Below are 24,616 nucleotides of genomic sequence, written 5' to 3'. Positions count from 1 at the left end.
GATCTCTTTCTTTCCTCTTCTAAATGTATTTTTACGCGCTGTGGAAACAGGACAGGAGAGTGCCAGCGCGCTCCTGTTGAGAACCAGATTCGCAGCCCCTTTGCGCTTTGGCATCCTGGCGCATCTCGGGTCAGTGCCAATGCGCTCTCTGTATCATCCTCTGGGGGAATAATTGCATTAAACTGGAACAAAGCACTGACACTGTGGGGATTACACTCTCTGGCCTGGGACGCTAATGTTCCCAGAACCACCTGCCGTGCCATTAACCAAGCATCTGTCCTGTGGAAAGGCACTGTCTCGAAGTCTTTCCTGTTGTTCAAGGCTTTCTCTGCTAAATACCTCGTACTCTCTGGGTTAATCCCTGTAATGCGAGGTTTATTGTATTTAAAGGAACCACAGTTCTTCATAATCTGCATATTTTTTCATTAGTGGCTCTCTGAAATCCCAAGTCCAGGGATGAATTAATGGCAATCTTTGGACAGGAGCTCAAAAAGAGGATTAGCCCTGTGCTGTTTAATGTATGTTTGAGGCATGTATGTCTGCTGAAATCTAATCGTGTTCCACATTCATTCCTTTTATTTTATTCCCCACAGTTTCATTTTAAAACTCTCAAGACTTGGTTCGAGTTGAGCAATGATTTGATGAGGTGGTCTTATTGCAACATCCAGATTCAAAGAGAACAGCCTGTCACTGCAGGTTTAGTGCAGCCAGAACAGGGTATTGTTTTTAAAAACATTTTTTTTTTAAGGCTGTGTCTTTACTAAATTAAAATATGAGCTCACATCATTGTCCCACTTATGCAAACTGCCTTAAACGCTTAGCTTTAACAATGCATAGGGGGATCAGAAAATGCTCTCCCTCTTGCACAGAAAGATCTCATTTTGTTTTCTAAAGAACATAATTACATGTTTACATTCTGAGTGGGTTTTTTTTGCTAGTCTGTTCCCTTACCTTATAAAACCAATAAATATAGAGGAAAACAACCATTAAGAAAAAAAATGATTGAACAAAACCTTGACTCATCTATTTCCATCCATATCTTTTACTGTTCAAGATCTACTGTGTTGTAGTGGTGGGGAGAGGTCATAACAATGGGTAATAAATATTTGCAGTCATATAACACTTTTAATTCCAAAGTGCTTTAACTACACTTTCTTCTCCAGTGGAGTGCAGCAGACATTGGGGTGACACACAGCAACTGCTCCGCTGAGCAGAACAACTAGAGAAGTGAAAATCACTGCACTAGCTGAGGTAAGGGGGGCTCTACAGAAGTCAGATTGCACACTCCTGCAGCACGGTGACTTGGCCACCACACCAAAGTGCGCCACCTACTGGCCCACCACCAACAAGACTTCCAGCAGCAATCCGATTGTCTTGAAGCTTTCCAGTGCGGACCAAGGTACAGCACAAATTTCTTTTGCCTTGAGACATCACGTTTCTTCTGTAGCATGGGTGCGCCAATCTTACCATTTGACTAAAACACAATTGCTGTTGTGCTCTAATGCTGTTTCAACTGTTTTTAAAAAATAAAAGCGAAGACATAGTGTCGTAGTCGAGTACAATTTTTCAACTCCTTCATTGTCTGACAGAAAGGAACATGAACGAAATGAGAGATATAAAAACATAAAGTTGATGAAGGTCACGTGGGTTGAAATTGCAGAATTATAAAAAGGCAAAGGCAGCTATTTGCCGGTTAATCAATAAGAGCAATACGCAGTGGGAAACGTCATTTTTAGCATGTCTCTCTTCCTGGGTTTTGTCAATTAAAAGCAGACAAAACCAGAAGTCCTAGCTCTTACCTTCAACAACGCTATATTTGAGGGGTCAGGGGTTTGGGGATCAAAGTACTTACTTTATTAATTTAAATGTGTGTTTCCCCTTCTACATTACAACTCACATAACAGTGTCTTTCTTAGCACTCGTCTTGCTAGTAGTGTTCTTTGGTTTAACATTTTTCAGCATTAAGTATGTGACTGTTAATCTTGCTCTGGAGAGTTACCAAGGGATATGAAAAGGAAGACAAAAAAACTAAAAATTACATTGACTATTGAGCAGTTGACATAAGGTTCATGTAAGAAAAGTAAGAACCGAATCAATATACATGGATCACATAGCGCTTCTTTAATGCGATGTATTGAAACATGGACGCCAATTTGCTACAAAAGATTAGACTTGCAGTTTACTCAGTACAAAATGTTACTTGGAACCATACTAATATTTTTAACCTTGTATTGGCCCTGTTTGGGGATTTTATGCATATAATTCAGAACTTTTTAGTAGAATGAGAAATGTTAATTGAAACGTTCCAACGATGAAGAGAGAGCAATATCTGGGGAGTATGCGCCCTCTAGCGAATTCGTGCTGCAACTGCAAGACAACCCAATACTGCTGGTTACCCAGATAAGTCCGGTATCCACTGAGCCCTTTAATTTTTCCTCTCCTGGACGATTGCGTCTATAATGAAAACAGTGGGTGGTAGGATTTTACTTTCTTTTAGGTTGACCTTATTTACAGGTAAAACACCTTTGATTACAGCAGTAGCTGTGGCCCCGAAGCCTTCCCCAAGTGAACTCCCCAGGTAGAAAGCTCGTCATCTTATATATAACAAGGAACAAGTAAAGGTTTATTCCGTGCTGAAAAGAGAAGAAAAGAAACACAAAGTTTCGGCTGTGGAGGCTTCACACCCGAAGAAGGCTCCACAGCCGAAACGTTGTGTTTCTTTTCTTCTCTTTTCAGCACGGAATAAACCTTTACTTGTTCCTTTGCAGCCTACGCATGCTGACGCAGCTCCCTACTTGAACTATATAGAACACGGTTACATCTTACTTTGCAAGGATAGTATAGTGACAGTGTTTTTGGATTTGATACATATTTACCCCTAAAAGAGAATTAAATATATATATATAAGTATAACGTGTGTACGTCATTCCTTAAATTCTGTGTTATGCAGGTCTATTTTTTAAGTGTATAGGCACAGGGTAAAGACATTCAGAGAAAGTGATTCTAATTTTTAGTGTGACGGGATACGTATCCTGCTGGTAAGGTGGCTAGAACTGGCTCCACACAGCTCTAGGTGTTTGGGCTTGATTCAGGTCTGCGGTCCTTCTGTGTGGAGTCTGCATGTTATTTCCCAGTGCCCGTGTGGGTTTAGCTGGGCGTACCCTGCAATGGAGTCCAGCGTACGCTGTAGTCCCACCTTGCGCCTGCTGTGTCAGTCTCCAGCTCTGTGGCTCGGTGATAAAGAAAATCAAACTGAAAAACGATAGGAGGATAGTGGTCTTGGGGAACCCGAAATGTTTTTTTTAACTTTTAAATATGAGAATTCAACCATTGCTATTTTGTTTTAGTTTATAAGAGAACCCAATTAACTACGACCATTAATTATTTGGTATTTGTACTCAAAATTAGAATGCAGGCAACGCCATTTCGGCTCCTAAAGGGAATGGTTAGCCTTTAGAAAAGCACCTCGTTGAGCCAACATGGCGGCCACAAGGGTGACAGTTTCTTCGAATGAAACGCGAGTGGTTGCTAAGGAGCTTTGCTTGGTATCCAGGAAGTGAGATCACTACGAGATCGTACGGTTGTGTTTCTTTGGTCGAAAAAAGCCGAGGACCCCGCAAAAAACTTTTCTAAAAAAAAAATGAGGCAAAGCGCTATGTAAAAACACTGTTTCGAAGAAGGACAACAAGAAACTGAGTTTGCCCTGCGTTGTGCAATGCAGGAGTCGAGCTTTGAATTTTGCCGCAGGCCACTCTGTGAAGTTTACTCAGTGTGTTGTTCATAGGCTGGAAGGGACGGAAGAAGAAATACAAGATTTGTGAAAAAAAAGAGGAAAAAAATGGAGTGTACAAGTAACAGGGGGGTAGGGAGGTCGGCTTCAACAAGTTGTGGTGTCCCGACGTGTTACACCTTGAACTGCGACAAGTAACAGTGTAGAAGCGGAAAAAAAGAAGGTACGTCGTTATCCGAAATTCCCAATCACGGTTAAAGAAATCTCTTGCTGCGATTTAGCTGAAAAATTAAATGACTTTAAACTTTCATATCGCTCCTCCAAACAGCATTAAACAACTTCTCCGCAAGAAAACAAGATCGGCCTTCGCGCAACATGCGAATCGGGGTTGTTGAAAAACACCCCTGGCGATTTTCCGTCTGAATAAAGCGCTGTGGATCAGTATCCCCGGGTCATATGGCCTAGACTAGCCTCCATCGTCTGCTTGCTCACTGGCGATAGTGTTGTTGTTCGGAGCAATAACGCTGGCCATAACTGCGCCGAATATTTCCAGCATCCTTGTAATCACCGCAGTAATAACGCGTCGTAACGGTGTTGTGCCGCGAGTTGTCTGTCCACCCCTAACGCCTCTTTGCGCCGCTAAAGTGTAGTCAGGTAGGAGTTAGGTCGAGACCGTTACTGCACACAAAAAAAAGTTACAGAAAAGTGCAATGGTAGATTGGCTTCGCGAAGGGTCAGCCAATTCCGTGTGCAACTCTACCTGCACCGTCTCTGTAAAAACGGAGAAAGAAAAACAGCCTAGGGGTGTGAGGTTATTCCCATGCTCTGGAGTGATACAGTGGTTATTCGGGCTGTGATCGGCAAGACCGTGCCTCGCTGCCGGGAGGTGTGGGGGTGACGGGCCGAGCCTGTGCTGTGCTGCCCGGCGCTCTCCGCCGGCTCCGGGTTGACAGCCGTGGCCGCGGCATCACCGCTCAGCTGCCCGGCTGGGCTCTTTACAGTCCGTGAAGGACTGTCAGACGGGCTGTGCGCAATATTTTGTTTTCAGAATTTCCTCCCCAGCAGGGAGGGAGGGACCCCGGAGCTTTGTGAGTGAGTGAAGTGCCAAATTCTTCCTCTTTCGGATCGGTGAGGGCTGGGGTTTCTTTCACGCTGTCGGGGTTGCTCAGCCTCGGTGTTTGTTTCACAGTAGTTTCTTTTTGTTTCTTTCATGCAAAACACAAGCAGATTTGAGAATGTGATTTTTTTTGGTATTATTCAATATGCATTTGTTAGTTCTCTGTAGTTTTATGAGTAGGGAGCGCTACCGAAGGTCATTCTTGCCTTCTGCCATAAGACTCTGTACAACACAATCACTGTGTGTCTGTGCAGGGGCAACATTGACGTGTTTTTGGACTAAACATAAAACTCTGCTTAAATCTGTTTTTTTTTTTCTCCTGTTTACAACTGCTTTTTGTACAATATATACTAGGGATTTGTGCAATATATTTATAATGTGCAATACAGCCTTTTGTGTACTGTACTTTCGGGTCTGGTTTTGGATATTTTGTACTGTGAGCAACTCTGTATAATCCATTTTTTACTTTTACTGCACTTCTCACTGACTGTACTGACTGTATTGTATGTATTGTATTGTTGTCTTATTGTATCATTTCGTTACACTGTGCTGTGTTGACTGTGCTGAGCTGCTGTTGCACTGCAATTAACCTCACGGGATCAATGAGGTATCTAGAAACAGAACTTCATGTGTGAAGGAGCAGGTAACAGCAATTGCACACTGAAATGTAGAAAGGAAAAATACGTTTTGGCTGTTGCACCTTATTCAGGTGTGTGAAGAAGCCCCTTTCTCTTCTAATTCAGTGTGGAATTAAACCCTTCTCTTTCCATTGCCGGCTCTAATTATGTGGGAGCCAGACATATCACTTTTCTATCCCTTTGTACGGTTTTTCTAAAAAGACAAATAGTGCTCAATAGTGTTTATAAAGAAATATGCCCTTTTCCATTGTTTGGAAACCTTTCCTTTGGCCACAGAGAGCGCATGAATGACTTATGTTTTTGTCCCTTCAGATAATCAATCAGTCCACCGAGAAGGCAAACGGAAAAATCTGCTTAAACTGTCCGACGCAGAGCGGCAGTAGGCTATTCTGCAATTACCAAAGTTGTTATTTTAAAAAAAAAGAGCTAATCGTTTCTCAGGAAGGGAGTTCTTTTTCATGATGGATGAGTAGTTTTGTGATTTCTAGGAGCTGCCACAGGCACGGGAGTCTGCTCTGGGGCTCTCCAGGGAGAATCCCGGGCAGTGTCTGTAAGATCCCCCAAGAAAAGAGCTGGAGCAGAAAATAGGAAAAAAGTACCAGAAAACAGAAAAGCTGGAAAGAGAAGGAATAGTGTGCTGGATTCGTTTTGAATTTAAATGAAATTTTCCCATTTTACACTGAAGGTAAACACTCTTGAGTCTACCATGGTTTTTTTTTTCTTTCACTACTAGATATATGTGATTCGGGTCGTCTGACGATGTTGTGATGTACTGTCTGGATTGTTTGGGGTCATCTGCTGTACTGTGATTGTCCCGAGATGTCTTGGCATTTAGGCTACCTTACAAAACAAGGTTTCAATGCTGAACAGTGGAAAAAAGAGAAAACATTTCAGTTGTAGAGAGATCTTGAAGTATATGAAGGCTCCATTGCTGGGAGGTTTTTTTTTCTTTGTACATTTTGAGTGGAATTAAACTGTACTTGTTTTAGTGAAGCTCCCACTCTAACCTCATAAAAAACGATTGATGGATTGTGCTGTTTTTTTAGACTAATAGGTATAAGAAGAACCACATGGCCCGGAGAGTTGATAATCTTGTATTTCCATCTTCTTTCAGGTTTTTTGTTTTACAAGCTTCCCTTAAAAAAAAAAATAAACAAAAAACGCAGTTGTTTGGCCACGACAGTAGGGACTCGGAAGATGACCGAGAGAGGATGATGCCCGCTGGGACTGGCGGCAGGATTGTGACATGATGGGCTGTGGGACGAGCAAGGTACTCCCTGAGCCGCCCAAAGACGTCCAGCTCGACCTGGTCAAGAAGGTGGAGTCCTTCGTGGGCCAGAAAACGGACAAGTACGAGCACTTCATTAAGGACCGTGGCAGCGGGGGCAAAGCTGGGGAGAAGGTGGGCTCCCCTTCCCCTACTCAGGCTGTGCCCCACCCTTGCAGCCCGGCAGGGGGGGTCCCCCATGGCCACCAGGACCCCAGTGACCCCCGGAGGAACAAGGTGGCGAAATACCGGGCCAAGTTCGACCCGCGGGTGACAGCCAAGTACGACATCAAGGCCCTGATCGGGCGGGGCAGCTTCAGCAGGGTGGTGCGGGTGGAGCACAAGAGCACCAAGCAGCCCTACGCCATCAAGATGATCGAGACCAAGTACCGGGAGGGGCGGGAGGTGTGCGAGTCGGAGCTCAACGTGCTGCGCCGGGTGAGGCACACCAACATCATCCAGCTGATCGAAGTCTTCGAGACGCAGGAGCGGGTCTACATGGTGATGGAGCTGGCCACCGGCGGGGAGCTCTTCGACCGCATCATCGCCAAGGGCTCCTTCACCGAGAGGGACGCCACGCGGGTGCTGCAGATGGTCCTGGACGGGGTGAAGTACCTGCACACCCTGGGGATCACCCACCGCGACCTGAAGCCCGAGAACCTCCTGTACTACCACCCCGGCACCGACTCCAAAATCATGATCACGGACTTCGGCCTGGCCAGCACCCGCAAGAAGGGGGACGAGTGCCTCATGAAGACCACCTGCGGCACACCCGAGTACATCGCCCCCGAGATCCTGGTGCGCAAGCCGTACTCGAACGCTGTGGACATGTGGGCGCTGGGGGTGATCTCCTACATCCTCCTTAGCGGCACCATGCCTTTCGAAGACGAAAACAGGACGCGGTTGTACCGGCAGATACTGAAGGGAAAATACAGCTACTCAGGGGAGGTAAGCACCACTCTTCTTCTCGGTGCGATTTTAATTTCCCCGGCTTTCAGAAATCATTAGTAGAGCCCTCTGCGTAAATTCAAGGAGAAAGAGATCAAAATGGAGGCAGCCGTGAGAAGAAGGCAGTTCAGCTTTCTTTGAGTCTGGGGCATTTTATTCTCGTGGCTTATAAAGCTAATAATCGTGACGTCTCCCCGTGTCGGCGCTTCGATTCTTATTAACCAGTGTCATCTGTTTTCTCCACTGTTTGGTGGTTGAATCTGACTGTGTGCAAGGTTACCATGGCAGCAGGTTCAGCAGTTCAGGACCTTGTGTAATCATTCCTGAGGTGATCAGCCCAGCTCACTTTTAAATTGCTGTTGCGTATTTGAAACGCCTAGTTAAATATGTAAGATGTTCTTTGGTTTGCATGTTTTTTTAAAGTGCAGTGCTGATGGCCTGTCTTCCTTCAAGAACTGGCTAGATCGATGAGCTACTAGTGTCTAAGCAAGCTGATGGGTTAATAGCCTGCTTTCGTTTGTAACCTTTCTAATGTATTTCCATCCATCCAGTTTCACAAATGTTGCTCGTTCCTGGTGAGGATAGAGGCTCTTATAAAAAAAAATCCCCACAACAAAATCTGACCCATTTTCACGCCCCCTGCAGTTTCCTGTCCTACTCTTGATTTTTTAAGATGTGAACGATGGAACTCCAGGAACTGTGTCCCACTGTGTCTGTGTTGTCATCTTCTATTGAGTGAACAAGCTCACCCTGCAGTGTGTTCCTCCAGACAGACTGACTGTGCAAGTGGCAGTTGTGCTTTTCTGAATATCTCTAGCCACGGTATATGTGGCCTACGTGTGCTCTGAACTTCACCTGTGAAACTCCATATCCAGATAAGAAAAGATCTGATGATGTCGGCGAAATCCATTTTATGCACGTACCGCTCTGTGTTCAGAAGATCTTTATGATCATAAAGTAGCCAACCTTGGTACCAGAACAGCTTATTTGTAGGATATAGATAGTTACCAGTCTCAAGGATTTGCCACGCAACTGGAATTAAAACTGCTGTTGTACAAGAGAGGAAAGGACAAGATGTTTTTTTATTCATAAGCTCGTCTCTTCTACCACTTGATGTTTTCAAAGCATTTGAAGTGATTGTGTCCTATGAAGACAGAGTTTCCAGATTTTCCTTGATTAAAGAAAACAAAGAAAATCCTGCCAGTATCACTATTAGTTAGTGAGATGAGAATGGCACAGATGAAATGGTCTGACATAGTCAGTTGTCGAATGTCAGTCTTGACACCTCGCTGCTATAGCTTTTAAGTGTTAAAATGATAAATTCTGTGTTACTTTGAAGGATGACCTGGTCTTTCCGATCTTGTTAAATTGGTTTGGGGAGAGCGGTCCGAATGCAATCCAGTTGGTCTTCCTGCTGATCTGCTAATAGCATGTGGGATAGAATCTATTTAAGTTGTAAGGATGAGGAAGATTGTTCTGTGTTAACAATCTGTGTCTCACGAGAAGGTGAGTGTGTGTGGAGGAGAAGGGCAAAAACGTGCAGAGAAGTATGAACTAGAAACAATAAAACGCTTGTCGTTTTCAACAGCCTTGCTTTGATCTTGTGAAAGTACATGCTCTGTAATGTAACTGACTTGAGTCTCGAATTGCACATGTTGAATATTCAGTGCCTTAGTCTCTGGCTCCAGCACGTCTCTGGTACTTGGGGTAATTGTGGATTCAGAATCTGTACATCTTTTGCCATCTGAGAAAATATGGCAAAGACTTTGGATTCATGTGGAGTATGAATGAAAAGCCGGAAAAATTCAGTAATAAAACAGTTACTGTATAAGTTTGTGTGCATAACATAATCACGTTGCCTTGTTTGTTTTTGGGAAGAAGTAAAACCTCCACAGCAAGTTTGACATTTTCCAAGGATGGATGTCATTGTTCACCTTTCAGACTGCTTAATCTTGAGCAGTTCTGTCAGAAGTAAGAAAAAATGACCACCTCTCCAGCAGTCTGAAAAATTGAATAATGGGATTTATTTTCTTGGATGTGGAGTGCTTTTGACTGGAAATCTATTTTGTTGGTATGCTTTCTCTCTTTTTCAGCAGGGGAAAGAATACACAATACTGTGTATTGATGAATGGTGTATTTGTCAAAGGCCACATAAAACTCTGATCGATTTTACACACTGGAAACGTCACACAAAATCGATCCTGTGGGTTGAAAACATCCTCAACCCAGAAAAGGGGTAAAGCATTTTGGATGGTCTCTGGAGATGTTCAAGAATTCTGAACATATGTAAATTAATCTCCTCAGTGATTAAAACGATAAACCCGGAGATATCTGGTACGTGACGTTTTTCAACATTAACAGTTGGTGTTTTATGTTCTGCGTGTATTTGTACTTTTGTGATTGACTACAGGCAGTGCTTTCTCAGACACCGGTTTGTGTTCATTCTGAATCCGTTTCCAAAACTTTCACTTTTCAAGAAGCTCAGAAATGCATCACACGAGGATGTGCATCCAAAGACAGTGGAAAGAGTGAAGAACCAAAAGGAAAGTTCACTGCATGCAGAGAGGAAGAAAGGAACATGAGTAAGGCCATTGAGTATTAGTGTGTGAGTCAGTGTCCTCTGGGTCACGTATGTTTTCAGAGCCTTTATCCCTGACGGTAGGTGACCTCAGTGAAGATGCAGGACAAGTCTGTGGTGTATCATGAGTCAGATTTGTCACAGACGTTCATGTTTTCATCAAAAAGGAGAGGAAAGGAAATTCAGGTTTAAACCATATACTGCATTAAGGAATAACTAGAGATTCATCTTAAAAAAGTAAAAAGCAACATCAGTCTTAAGTAGGAGGAACACATCAAGAAGCTTTCAATATAGTTCAATATTTTTTTTTTAGAATAAAAACAGATTTTATTTTTTCCAGTGGTAATTTAGAGGACATGGGGGCAGGTGGGTTGAGCAACTGGAGTTGAAAAGCTCCGATCAGATTTTCAGGAGGTTTGAAGGAGGTGACCGTATCGCCCGGGCAGTCCCCCAGCATTACTGTGCAGAGCTGGATGGCTTCCAGTGGTTGTGAACTGCTGGGTTCTTGACGCGCTTCGGTGTTGCCTTGTTTCTCAAGCAGCTGTGCAGAGTGGATCTTCCGGGCCAAGTGTCTTCACCTCGCTGGTGCAGCTGGATGCTTGAACTCGGGCCTCTTGCATGCTCTGCTGGCTCCGTCATCCTGTTGCACCTACTCGGAGGCAGTCCTGGTGGAAAGACTATCAGTACCTACTAGAAATTGGAATGTTTTATTTTTTAATGCAGAATGCTAACATGTATTAACGTGTGACTAAGAGGGAATCAGCATTCTGCAAGCAATCTCTGATGGAAGTGTCTTCACACTGCTTATGTAAAGGGCTTTGGAAGGTAGCTGAAATGGAGTGGCTGGCGTTTTAGGAGTTTTTAATTCTGTTTAATCTGCTGAGTCATAATCTGTCAGTCCCCCAGGAAGCTAGAAACAGTGCGTGTTATAATGATTGCTCCTGGCTTACGCTCTGCGGCAATTGATATAGCTATAATGTGAAAATCAAGCATTATGTCCTGCTCTTTTGGGAGAAGCCTGCAGTTTGTTTAAGGACAATATGAAACTGTGGCTCACTGCCAGCATATTACATCCCATAATTAATCATTTATTAGCAATTCTAGTTGTTCATGACATATGCTAGTTTTATCACTCATAGGTTTTTATGTGTAAATGACAAAATTGTTCTATTAGATTGTTTTAATTGATGAGTGCAGTGCACTTTAATCTGCTTTTAAGTTAATAAAGTGTCACAGAGATGTCCCATGTGCCATTCAAGCCTGTCTAAAAAAACTGTTAGAGGAACAGGTTTATGTCTACAAACCGAATTGCAGTTTTGTCAAAATAGTCATCATAATTTGTTAATCAAAATTTGCCATCTTAATTAATTTTGGGAAATAAAGATGGTCCAACTACAGTGTTAGAATGTTTATTATAAGATGTGGTTTTTATTTATTTTCTTGTAGATAAGATTGAATGAACTGGCCAGAAGTGCGAATTACTTCTAAACTTGGTCTGTTTCCACTGTAGTTATTTACAGCCATCAGTGTCCTGATGCATGTCTGATGTCCTCCAAACAGCATGGGTGTTCATCTGCAAATACTTTCCTGTTTTGGATCTTGGAAGTTTACAAAAAGCAGACATTCTTCTTTGTGTTGTTCTATCTGATCTGGTTCTGAATTATTTTCAGCTTCTTAAGACTGCGGAAAGGCCATTCCATTGAACTGAGACTTGCTTAAGTTTCAGCCCAGTCTTGTCACTTGTCACAATCCTCATGAAGCACACAGTGCATTAATTGTAATCCAGCTCAGAGAAACACTGCAGCCATTTTTTGGTTTAAGCAAGTATAAGTGTTGTGAGTTTTTCACCTTTAGTCTGAGGCAGTGAAATAGTATGTGTTGTGGGTGTAGGGCTTGAGGTCTCTAGCTTTACAAGGCTTAAGTGTGCACAGTGCAAGTGAATGGAGTTTTGCGAGGTTGTTGTAGTATTAAGTCAGAGGTTTTTTTTTTCTAAATACAGCATCATAATAGCTTAAATATTTTTTTCTGTGCCCCCCGTCTCCTAATGTGGAACTGCCTTAAGAGCAGGGCTTAGGTTATGCAAGTAGTTCAGGTGGGTAACTGCATCAGCATGCGTAGGCTGCAAAGGAACAAGTAACTGGTTTATTCGATGCTGAAAAGAGAAGAAAGAAAACACAACGTTTTGGCTCTGCAGCTTTTTCAGGTGTAAGAAAGATAAGCAATCAGCAAACATGATAAACCCAATAGTAAAGTAATAGCAAAGTAATAAACCTATTACTTGTTCTTTAGTGTTTGCAGTTCTCATTAGTTATATGTGTAGCTAAAATAATATTCAGAAGGCCATTCTTAAACCTGTTTTCATTGCTCCTAACCAGAATATTGTCCAGATTGAGGGTGTACTCTTCTTCTGATGGATTAGGAGCAGTTGTAAATTATTGATGAATTAAGTCATTCATTTAATTGATTTTTGCTTGAAGTGAATAAATTTTTGGTCTAAATGATCATCTTTTGTCCTGTAAGTGTGACGTGTAGCAGTAGGGAGAGACAGCAGAAAGGAAGAAACGCGTCTCCAGTTTGGCTCCCTGTTTCCGGACCCCACTCTGTCTCCCCCCTGCAGAAAATTTGTGTAGTTATGCTACCGGGCTGGGGACGCTCCCAAGCCCCTCTACCCTGCTTTAGGAATCTTTCTCAATGGCTATTCTGGACACCTCTGGTCCAGACTTTTCAACAAAAAAATAAAAAATGGTTAAACCTCTCTGAGAAAAGCCGAGACCCATGCTGTGTGAGAAAAGCAACAGGGCAATCCAGGAAGCAGGAGTCTCAAGTACAGTTCCTCTGCAGCCAGTTGTACCGTTGCCCTTTGCTGCCCTCTAGTGACGATGTTCTCAAGATTGAGCTCTGTGGTCTCTTCATGTACTGTAGTACGTTTTGATTTTGAATGACTTGTTCTCGGGCTGTTTGGAAATATGTGTCAAGATGCTCTTCAGTGATATCTTGTAGCACTGAGGCGTTTGCTCAGAGTTGTGCTCATCTGAAGGAGCAGAGCACAACAGCGCTGAGTAATAGTGTGGACGTTTTTCCTGTCTGTGGAGGAGTATAAAGAGGGGGACATCCTGTGATCTTAAGTCAGCCACTTTTGGATTCCCACCAGTGTTTTCTGTCTTCTTCCTTCTCTCTGTCCCCCAGCCCTGGCCGAGCGTGTCCAACCTGGCCAAGGACTTCATCGACCGCGTGCTGACCGTGGACCCCGGCGAGCGCATGACGGCGGGCCAGGCCCTGAAGCACCCCTGGATCGTCAGCATGGCCGCCTCCTCCTCCATGAAGAACCTGCACCGCTCCATCTCCCAGAACCTCCTCAAGAGGGCGTCCTCGCGCTGCCAGAGCACCAAGTCCGCCCAGTCCACGCGCTCCAGCCGCTCCACCAAGTCCAACAAGTCGCGCCGGGTCCGGGAGCGCGAGCTGCGGGAGCTGAACCTGCGGTACCAGCAGCAGTACAACGGCTGAGGCCCGGGCACACCCCTGCTGCTGCCCTTACATGGCAAGAAACGCCAACAAAACGCCCTCTTCTCTCTTCCCCTTTCCACTCTTTTCAATTGTCTTCTATTTATTTATTGAGATTTTCTTTTAAGTCTTTTGGCTTCCGTAACTTGAAGGATCTGTTGAACAGAATTCCACTAAAAGCCTTGCCACGGATTTGCGTCCGTTTGCGTTTTTCCGTGAATCGCACGCAGGTTTCTGCAGCCTTATTTCGAATCCCCAGGATGAAAGAATCTCAGTCATTCACTTGTAGCTACATGCAGAACTGTTGAGAATAAATAAAATATGCACAGGAAAAACATAAGAGCAACTGGAATGTATTAAAACAATGTTATGCCAAAATGACAGCGTGTTTGTAACGGGAACAAAAAACCCGAAGGTTTAACAAATTCAAAAACAAGATTTCAGGATCAGCAGTATGTAGTCAAATCTTTGTTCTAAACATTTAAATGTCCTTACCTTAATTGTTATTTAATAACAAAGAGCAAAAAAACAATTGGATATTCCAATTGAGAGCTGAATCAGCTATACGATTGCAGGTAATCCACCTCAAAACTGCAACAAAAGCTTTGTCTTCAGTAACATGCTTAGTATAGGTGTGTACCAATAGATCCTTTAAGTTAGCAGGATTTAAGTAAAAAGTGTAGAGCTCTTGTCTTTTGCACACTGTGCAACACTCTCTTGATCTTAATCTTCAGGGCTAATGATATTTTTAAGTGTCAGAACAAGAGTGTGATGTTTTTAATAGAATAACCATTATCATTAGAAATATTCTGTCCGTAATAAGTCCTCTCCTGTTACTGGATTGTAATCACATGTTTGATGCTATTTGGATAATTGAGGTCACTTTTTATACCTACACAAAGTTTGAGATGTGTTAAAGCTGTGCAAAAAATAGTGTGCACATTTTTTCAACTTTTTAAAATGAAAGTAACTTGTAATAAAGACCTTGTCACTGTCCTGCAAGTGTAAAAACGGGGTCGCCAGTGTATTAAATGCCACTCAGCCATTCCATTCCTTATAATCCAGTGGTTCCCAGTCCTGGTAGGACCTCTGTCTGCTGTTTTTTCATTCCATCTGAGCTGTAGATCATCACTGCTAATTGATTCTTTTAATTGATCTGCTTGGTTATGCAGGATTCCTGTTCTTCAGGTCTCCTGAAGTTTCTTACCCTTTTTATTTTTGTCTGTTTTGCGGAGACTGGTACAGTATCGATTATAAATCCCATTCAAGGTTTTGAGTGCTGAAAATACGTATTTAAACATTAGACCCAAACATAACATTGAAAATCTACTAACCAGTGATTAAGAACTTTGCTAGAGCAAAGCTGAGCAAGCAGAAGTCCCCCAAGACCAGGGTTGGAAACCTCTTCTATATAATATAGTTACCCTGTGGACAAAGTGACACTCAAAGTCAAACAGCAAGACTTTGACTGTGATGACATGTTTCATATTGTCTCTGCTTTTTATGTTTTTCAACATTGACAAAAGCAACTGTGGCAAAACCCCTGTTTTTTTAGGTATTTTACATGAAGCTGTTGGAAACTAAGTCTCTGTAATAGGTGGATATTTATTGCCGGCTATTGCATGCTGAGCCATTTGGCTGCATAAGATTCACATTCTTGTGAATGCTACAAAGACCCTGTTGTCTTGTGTTTGAAATAAAAAAACCTCAGACGGTCAGGTGAGATTAAACAGAATTGAAGTAGCAATTTCTTTGTAGAAGCCAAATACCATCAGCTATTGAAATGTGACGTTGCCTTTTTTTTTGTGGTTCCTCACTGGCAAAAGCTTTCTAATGAATTACAGTTCTGACTACTGTAAAAGTACCATTCATCTTGCCCAGAATAAATGCTGAATGTGGTGCATGGTCTGTCATACACATTACAAATTCAACCAAATACTTTCTATAAAGTGCAGAGTTCTGCCTTCACATTGGTTCCTTATCTCAAAGGAAAAAGAAAATAAGGCAAATCACAAAATGGATGCCTAAGTCTGATAGTATTTTCTTTTAATGATTTTATATGCCAGTATTATCTTTTCTTGGTTGAAAATGTATAGCATTGCGACTTTGGAGAATTATTTATTTTAAACAATATTTGAGATCCTTTAGTAATTTTCTCTTTTCATCTTGCATAATAGCTGCTCATTAAATGTAGAAATTCCAGTTTGGGTTCTTATTTAACTAGTTTTTGCGGTAACTTTTGATAATGCTACTAGACAAAAAGAGAAATCAGAACTGCTGTGTTAATGGGCATTCCTGTGAAGTTCAATTGTGCCAAAAAATCCAGTTAGGATGTGTCCATTTCATTACCACTATGCTTCATTCTTAATTATTGCATTGTAGATTATCCAAGCATTGGGATAATTGTTAGTTTAGGTAGCAAAATAGACTTTAAAGATGTGTTCTAAATAGGCGTTAGGTATGATCATCAGTCCTTGTTGAATTGCAAAACCTTCCCTTAGCCCAGGTATTCCAACTTCTCCATCATGTCTTCAAAGAGTTTTTAGTTGGGTTTGGAGAAATAAGCTACAAATTACGTTTGTCTACATCAGAACTAGCACTCTTGGAAAGGCAGGGGAGGCCCATTCTATTGAAGCTGATTAAAATGACAGTGTTTGCAATGTCATTGTATGAAAGGTGGGGAAAAAAACACTTTTGTCCATTTACACTTTTGTACATTTGTCCTTGATGCAGCAGGTATGAGGAACTAAAGAAAAGTGAATAATTATTAATTCCAGTTAAGATCTCCAGTGTCATTATTTTGAAATCGGTTTTAAAGAATGCACCAAAACACATCAGTGTGTTGTTTATTTGGAAAATGTGTTTTTGGCACTAGAATAAAGTCCCCTAAGCACCTGCTGGATTTTATTCTCGGTAGGTTGGTTTTCATATACAAGATTTTACCAGAAGATAGGAAGAAACTGCAAGACTGTTGCGGAGGAGTGACTGTTGTTTTAAAACTTTCAAGGACATTTTATTCCTTTTCTCTTTGTTACTGTTTTAATATTATTTTTTTACTGGATTCCCTGTACACTACTCAATTTTTATTTTTTGTGAGGAGGTGTTTTTTATACTTTTGATTTTAGTATTAAAATGTCTTCGTTCTGTTTGAGATGTGAATTTTGAGATACTGGAATTGCTGAATAGCAAATTTTGATCCATTGTAGTCCATGCTGTTGTCAGTCTCAGTGACTAAAATATTAATTGTAATACCAGTGTTTTGTTTTGGCAAGGAGAGTTTTGTACCTGCAGGAGGTCTGCAGTCATTTTTGACCCTAGCACTTTTAAGAGGACCTGTGGATAAAAGAGAATGTCTGGGTCATTTTCTAAATGTTCTTTGTATTTTCTTTTAACGTGTGATAGATATTTGGATGTCACATGGCCTTTTCCCTCATTTGTTATGATCAAAATAATTCAAATTATGTAGACAACATAGGACAATAATCATTTTATAATTTACCTTATTAATTACAACTCATCATATACTACTTGAATACTGTGTAATCAAAGTAGTTGCCAGCCACTACCCACAATATTAAAGGTCATCAAAGTTCTATAACACATGGTCAAAAGATGATTTAATTGACGCCAATTGAGCTACAGTCAGTTAAAATTATTTTATGTGATGATGACTCATCTGGACTGTCAGATCAGTAGATATGATTACAAAATATTTAAAATCATTTACGTTTTAGGAATAAGTAAATTCATTTTTTATATTTACTGCTCTTATTGTTTTGTCATCTCATATATATGGTTTATATAAAAAATCATGCTCAAGTTGTGTTTGGAAAATATACCCATTATTGTACAAAACAAAAACAGCACTGTCTTAAAAGTTTTTTAAAGTATGTTTGTATCTGATGTTTTTTTAAGTGTTTTCAGTGTTTATAATGAAGGCTAATAATGAATAGATTTTATTTACTTTTTTAATGAAGAACTGGTTCACTTAGTTCTGTGTATAATGTGCCTACAAAATAAACCATTTAACTTGTCTTATTGTCTCTTATTGCCAGATACATTGTCCTTCCAGATAAAAAACATAGGATACTGAAATACTCCTTGGGCTGCAGTTAAGACCAAGTCTTTATTCCAGAGAGAAAGAAATACACCTATAAAAGTTAATTACAAGAAAATATTACAACAGTCTTTACAATACAAAAACTGAATGCCGGTGCTCTGCCACTAAGCTAAAAGGTTAACATATGTGTCTAAAGTAATGCCAGATTACAACAAAATGCCAACACCAGTAAGGTTTAATGTTACCTGTAAATTTTGGCAGTGTCTTGGCCCTAATCTAACTCCTCTATTAGAGGTCTGGTTGGCTTATCAGCATTGTTACATACTCTGGTCGTCTCTGGGGAGTCTAGTAGTTCTGGTGTTTTTTGTGCTTCTGCCACTCGTTGTTCGGTAATGAGCCCAGTGGACTCTAGCTGCTTGGCTGTAAGAGGCTCATGCCTGCAAACTCTGATGAAAAACTCTGATGCTTCTTGTTGCTCGGGCTGTGTTGAAATCTCTGCTGTCCAGGTATTCCCAGATGACTGTTCCTCCACCCCCTCCAGCTCAGACTCGCTGTTGTCACTATCTGCAGAGATGATCTCGATTTTCGGCCGGTAGACAGGCTAAAATGATTAAATTTGCTTACTATACAAATAATATTTATAGTATATAGGTAAAAAGACACTAAAGACTATAGTCAGGGCCTAGGGCCTGCGAAGGAGGGAAACACTAGTGACTAACAAAGAACGAGCTGAAACAACATGCTCGCGATTGACTCTAGGTGCTCCAAATCAATAATCATACGCTATCCAGCAGCTGTTCTAGAAACTAGAAGTATTGAAGTGATGGCCACTCGACTTGCTCCATAAATCAGGTGGTTTAACATTAGAATAGTTTAAAGTGCATTGTGTCAATCGACGTCATTCAACTGGCGTAGACCCCTCTTTTTGCACATTTCAGAGTGAAAGTGCCTAGGGCCTACGAACACCAAAATCCAGCCCTGACAATAGTATCAAGGGTTTGCTTAGCTCCCATTGTTTTTAAGAGTTCACACAGAACACAACAACCCTCTTCTTGTATTTTTTGTGACTGTAGCCAACACCTCCTAAAACTTCATAGAATTTGCTGCATGATGAAAACATGATGCAGTGTCTTCAAATGTATTCCTATTTCAAAAGCAAATACCTTCTCCAGATAAAACAGGTAAACAGATTTAGCATCATTAAACTGGCAGAATAAAGTTACAAGTCAAGAAAAAACAATTACCTGAGAACTGAAAATGTCTTCAGTTTTGTTGACTTCATCAATGTCTACTTCTTCCAAATCCGGAAGATCCTTCAACAAAACAGCAAAGAAGAAACAAGCTACATTATGCTGTGATTTACTTTCATCACAAAAGAGAATGCAAAAACTAAGTTAACTAAATGAAAATAAAAGAAGGGCCAGAAATGTCCATTAATATGATTATTTGAATATACTAAAAGTTACATTAAGTAATCTTTATATACATTTGAACAGGATCTGGAAATTAATCAGATACTTACATCAATACAGATCTTTTGTTGATTATCCAGCTTAATAGTTTCTAATGTGTCCGTGTCTTCAAGCTCTGTTACTAAGGCACCCTGAGTAGCCATTTGACTTCCTGTTTTTTCTGAAACAATTAGGATAAAGAATTAGTAGAATTACTAAGTGTTTGTAAAGTCAGCTGCTTCATCTGCAATAGTAAGAAATACGTTATTAACCACTTAAGGGGTTGCATGTTCTGTGCCCTTTTCAAAGTTCAAGAGAACATCTAGTAGAACAGGGGTCAGCAACCTACGGCACGTGTACCGTTATTGTCACGCAAAGTGATTTATAACAGCATGTGCAGTGAAAGAATATGCTTGAGAATAATACTGAATATTTGTCATGTGTTTTGTGTTACCTGCTGCTGAATGCGCAGAATTAGCCTGCTTGTTTTCTTCCACAGGCTTGTTCAGCTTTGGATCCTCGCTGTCAGTCTCTGTCTGTCCCTGCCTGCCTTGTTGATCTCTTTCAGCAGTTTCATTCAGGAACTCTTCATGGGCTTGCATGCTTTGATCCACAAATGTCTCAATTTTCTCTTCAATAGCAGGACCCTTAGACTCACCAGCAGTGTCCTGCTGACTCTCATCATTGGATATCTGAGGCACACTGTTCCCTATGCAAACATGACATAATCTCCATTATGAACAGCTCTTCTCATACTACAGCAAAACTACATCTCTACAGAATTATGATTCTAGGGTCCTAAAGAACATTCTAAAACACCAAACCTCTTTCCTCCATTTCCTTGAGCTTCTGTTTTTCGCTGGCTCTCTCCCTGATGGCAGCCAGGGCATTGATGCTGTCCTGGATCTTCCTTCTCTCTCTCGTCTCCCACTTCTGTCTCTCCTCCTTCTCTGCCTCCCAGCCTCCTGCTGCCCATGCTTCAGCGCAGGCTCTTGATCAGACACATACAGTACAAACATAATTATTTACCCTGGAGCTACTGTATGCTGTATTGTATTAAATTGGTTTAGTGGCTAATCTATCACATTTACCAATCAAGTTCAAGTGATTCATTTCAGGTGTTGTTTGTCTTTACGAAATGTGCTCCTGTCTACACATCCATAAGGCTAAAGTGATACTTTCTATACCACAGATCTATCAGATAAAACCGTTGGATTACATTGTTTTTATTTCAGTAGAAGATTACCATAGAAATGAAAAAGTAGAACAATGCAAAATGTCTAAAAATTTGCAGAGCTGATTTCATTGTGGGAGGGCTGTTTATTTTTATATGCACGAAAAGCTTTTTTGAATTCCATTAGTATTCATTCATATACTTAAATTTAATTCAACAGGAGTAAGAGCAACACCTGTCTTTTGGAAACACTGGCCTGTCATCCAAGTATGTAAGCTGCTTCAAGCGTACAATTAATGTTTTCCTGTAGTTGGGTATCTTCTTGGTTACTTCATTACCCATTAGATTTAACACACGCTAAACACAGAAAACAAAAACAACAATTACCTACTGCTAAGAGGAACCTATATTTTCTTAACAATCTGTATCATGTTTTTCAGAATAGTTATAGTATAGTTCTGAAATTTTCCATTAAACAATTCAAATTCAATATAGGCGCTGCTTAAATAAGTTTATTATAGCATGATTTGCATACATCATTATAAATTTCTTATACTCTAGAATCACAAATTACTGGGATTTAATGATAGATTACATTAAACACATTTTGACTGTATAGAGAGTAGCTATTGATAACACAAATTCTTTGGTTATAACCCTGCCTTCTAGAAAATTACTGCTTATAATATCAAGATAGGATTGCTCATATTCTTTCTGCATACCATTTTACCTTTACTAGACTTTCAAGAGATTAAAAACAGTTTAATGTGCTTCTATCTCACCAAGTCAGGCATAATCTCCAAAACATGAATTATGTCTGGATCATTCAATTTGTTGTGAGACAGATCAAGAACACTGATGCTTGGGCATTCCATCAAGTGCTCGATATCCTGCACTGTCTCCAAGTGATTGTGTGACATCTGGAGAGTATTCAACTCAGAAAGGCAAGCTGTGAAATTAAAAGACAGAGACATAAGTCGTAACATATCATGATACTGTACATCAAAAAGGTGCATGATCAAAAACACATTTTAAAAGACAGATGGACTCAAGGGTGTGAAACTTAATTCCTGGAGACTGATTGTCTTCTTTTTTTTTGTTTCACCTGAACTCTCAGTTACACAGCTTATTATTTAATTATAATTTCTAAAGTTTGCAACCAGGCTTGAAGTTATTTTATAGGTGGCTGTACTGCTACTGAAGTGCATTTTTTTTCAATAAACTAATGTAAAACACTTGAATAAAAATCCTTAATACAGTATGTCTGAGATGATAATTAGGTTAATTGTTGACTTGACTACTCAGGCCGGACTAGAAAACCGAAGCCACCAGGCCCTGCTCTAGCTAAAGACAGCCAGCGATCCATGTGGATGGAGGGATATAGCATCAGATATAGCATCATAATGCTTTTTTTTTTAAACTCCAAACATCTGATTAATCTTCTTGTTTGTGATAAACATTGCTGTGGCACTTGTGGCACAGTAGTTCAAGTAGGGAGCTGCGTCAGCATGCGTAGGCTGCAAAGCAACAAGTAAAGGTTTCTTCCATGCTGAAAAGAGAAGAAAGGAAACACAATGTGACACCTGAACAAGGCTCCACAGCCGAAACGTTGTGTTTCCTTTCTTCTCTTTTCAGCATGGAAGAAACCTTTTACTTGTTCCTTGTGGCACAGTGTCTGATATCTAAGCCAGAACTGTGTGGATGTACGTGCTTCTTCAAGGATTCGTTTCTCATCTAAATGGCATAAAGACAGCAAAGCTGACACCTACAGATGTTTTCTATAGTCTCAATGTAGTTGTTGCAGACATTGAGGGAGTTGAGTTTTTCAAGGTGCTCCAGGTTTTCCAGTTTGCAGATCAGGTTCTGCTGCAAGAAGAGGCATCGCATCTCAGTCTGTGCTTCCAGGTTCTCAATTTTCTGCAGGCCATTGCACTCCAGCCACAGGCACTTCAAACCGGTGTACTCCTCTAGGTTTTCAATCACTGCAAAACCTGGACGCAAGAACACCAAGAACTGCATTTCAGATACAAACTTTAATTCGTGTTTTTGAGGAAGATAACACCTGGAATACACCTAAACATGAAGTTACTGGTAAGTAATGTTTCTTGTAGATATTAAGAAGAACTGTACAGATCTGAAGCATAAAAAAGCTAAAAGGAATAGATGACAGTTGTGCTTTGTCAGGTCTTAAAGTGATTTTTATTCCCAGAACAAGTGGAATATAGGTAGGAATAAACGTCTTCCCACCTATAGCAAAAAGAACCCCCGGGTCTACCTTTATAGTGCAGGTACAGAGTGTCATTCAGGTAAGGAGTCAGGTACAATTTGTGTTGCTTGCAGTGGTTTCTCAGAAACTGCTTTGTTATTCTGGAACAATAATAATAAAACAGAACAATTACTACTATTTTTTAAATGGCTGTAAAGCTTTTATGGGAGCTGTTTTTTTTGTGTTCATTTTAGTTTTGTATGTTCAGTAAGTGGTTTTCACCCCCATACCAGCATTAAGCATTAATCTACATCAGGTTTTACTCCTCCGCATCAGTCGCGTGTTTTCTTTAGCACGTAGGGTACGATTTTTAATGTCAGACAGGAGATCTGCAGTCACCTCGGCCCACCGTCCTTTCCTCCCTTCTGCTCTCCTGTCGGGGGGTTGTTGTTGTGCACATCGTCAGCGCTCTTGGCTGCACTTTCCGCACTGCTGGTGTCTCCGTGAGCTGAACAGGCGTCTGCAGGTGAGTAAAAGTGTTTTTTTTTTTGTATGGGTTGTGATCGGTTACTACTCTGCAGCAGCTTCTGAGAATATTAGCTTTTCTCACAAGGCAGGACGATTTGCCTCGTCTTAATCATCGTCCTAGGAATGTTTTCGGTTCAGCTCCGCACTGAAGCAATCGGGGTTAGGCAGGTCATGCGAGTGGCTTGTGCTCTTTTACCTGGTCTGACGGTCGCTAGCATGCCTGTCTCCAGATCGTCTGCATCCCCAGCTCGCAGGGACTGGTTATCAAGTGTGGCTTCACGCTCGGCAGAGTCCGGTCGCTCTGGGTGCATTTTTGGTCCTTTGAGACATACAGTACTAATCATCATCTTTATTTTATTGAACATTAACATGAATTCACATGACAGTGGGGCGGCAGGGTGACGCAGTGGGCAGCACTGTTGCCGCACAGCGCTGGGGCCCTGGGTTCAATTCCTGGGGTGCTGTCTGCATGGAGTTTGTATGTTCTCTCCTTGTTTGTGTGGATTTCCTCCCACAATCCAAAAAACATACTGATAGGTAAATTGACTTCCTGGAAATCTGGCCCTGAACATAACATAACATGACATGCATCATCTGAAGACGATTTCCAACCGAAGGCAAAAGCGATAAGAGACAGGTACTGTAAACTCAATGGCAGCAATGTAAACAAGATTGAAAACTAGCTTAAAACTACACAATGAGTCTGAAAATGCCGACTGCCACACGATTTCCTAGTCAAAAACGACTTTAGGTCCCAGCAAACAGCTTAATCACAAGAGTAAATGATGTATTGGTGTGAAGCATTACTACAGTACGTGAATACTACAAACGGACATTGAAAATGTAGCAATTTAAGACACAGCGCTTTTCATGCGTAGATCACTACAGTTCAAATTATATTTGATGGCAACTTCAGTAACTAGAATAATGTGGCTTATTTGTCTGTCAATTGTTTCCCTGCCAGGCCTAAACACTACTACAACTATTCAGCCAAATACCGTATTAAAAACTGAAGACGCGTATACAGTGTAAGTAATCTGAGACACCTTTTCCAATTTTTTCTAGCTTCTATCAATTTAATCTTTTCTCCAAATAAGAGTCACAGCACTTACCTTACTTCTGCGTTTTTCTTTTTTAAAAAGTTTTTTATTTTTGGTGACCACAACCAATAACTGCCTCTAACACGGATAAGACGCTTCGCAGTGGTTACCATAGGAACGACGTTGCCATTCTGATTGGACAACACAGCTGCCTATCGTCTTCATGTCTCCCCCCTGTAAGTTTTAGCTCTGGTGATTGGCTAGTGTCCTAGTGTTTTTTTTACCGGCTCTTCTCCGACTCTGATTGGTGAGGGAATAAGGGGAGTGGGAGCTTCGCCGAATCACACTGTTTGGTTGGTGGAAATTGAGAAATGATGG

At 41.1% G+C, this 24,616-nt stretch overlaps 2 protein-coding genes across 3 annotated transcripts; one reads left to right on the top strand and one right to left on the bottom strand.

The window, feature by feature from the left end:
- The first annotated feature begins 3,570 nt into the window (after positions 1-3,570).
- On the top strand, positions 3,571-17,813 carry pskh1 (protein serine kinase H1). 2 transcript variants are annotated; one of them, XM_088938887.1, is made up of 3 exons: positions 3,571-3,953; positions 6,600-7,700; positions 13,465-17,813. In XM_088938887.1, exons 2-3 carry the CDS (start codon positions 6,732-6,734, stop codon positions 13,780-13,782), a joined length of 1,287 nt encoding a protein of 428 aa, XP_088795013.1. In that variant the 5' UTR covers positions 3,571-3,953; positions 6,600-6,731; the 3' UTR covers positions 13,783-17,813. The 2 variants fall into 2 exon arrangements, with proteins under 2 accessions (XP_088795013.1, XP_088795014.1); XM_088938888.1 differs by lacking the exon at positions 3,571-3,953 and adding an exon at positions 6,096-6,170.
- Positions 17,814-17,886: 73 nt separating this feature from the next.
- dnaaf1 (dynein axonemal assembly factor 1) lies at positions 17,887-23,509 on the bottom strand. Its single transcript, XM_088938656.1, has 11 exons — positions 23,395-23,509; positions 23,070-23,190; positions 22,740-22,831; positions 22,234-22,455; positions 21,247-21,413; positions 20,700-20,821; positions 20,115-20,281; positions 19,745-19,999; positions 19,362-19,471; positions 19,084-19,152; positions 17,887-18,440 (listed from the first exon to the last, which is right to left on the bottom strand). The coding sequence occupies exons 1-11, from the start codon at positions 23,507-23,509 to the stop codon at positions 18,111-18,113; spliced, it is 1,770 nt and encodes a 589-aa protein (XP_088794782.1). The 3' UTR covers positions 17,887-18,110.
- Positions 23,510-24,616: the final 1,107 nt, after the last annotated feature.

Source organism: Atractosteus spatula, chromosome 21 (assembly GCF_055471065.1).
Source record: "Atractosteus spatula isolate fAtrSpa1 chromosome 21, fAtrSpa1.hap1, whole genome shotgun sequence".
NCBI lineage: Eukaryota > Metazoa > Chordata > Actinopteri > Semionotiformes > Lepisosteidae > Atractosteus > Atractosteus spatula.
This window is presented reverse-complemented; position numbering and strand designations above follow the sequence as displayed.

Excerpts from the sequence above, each read along its gene's own strand:
- pskh1 (XM_088938887.1), top strand. The coding sequence starts at position 6,732 with ATGATGGGCTGTGGGACGAGCAAGGTACTCCCTGAGCCGCCCAAAGAC. Across the intron at positions 7,701-13,464 it reads AATACAGCTACTCAGGGGAG|CCCTGGCCGAGCGTGTCCAA; the intron begins GTAAGCACCACT and ends TCTGTCCCCCAG.
- dnaaf1 (XM_088938656.1), bottom strand. The coding sequence starts at position 23,509 with ATGCACCCAGAGCGACCGGACTCTGCCGAGCGTGAAGCCACACTTGAT. Across the intron at positions 21,414-22,233 it reads TGAGACTATAGAAAACATCT|CTTGCCTTTCTGAGTTGAAT; the intron begins GTAGGTGTCAGC and ends TTAATTTCACAG. Across the intron at positions 19,153-19,361 it reads AACAAAAGATCTGTATTGAT|GATCTTCCGGATTTGGAAGA; the intron begins GTAAGTATCTGA and ends GTTTTGTTGAAG.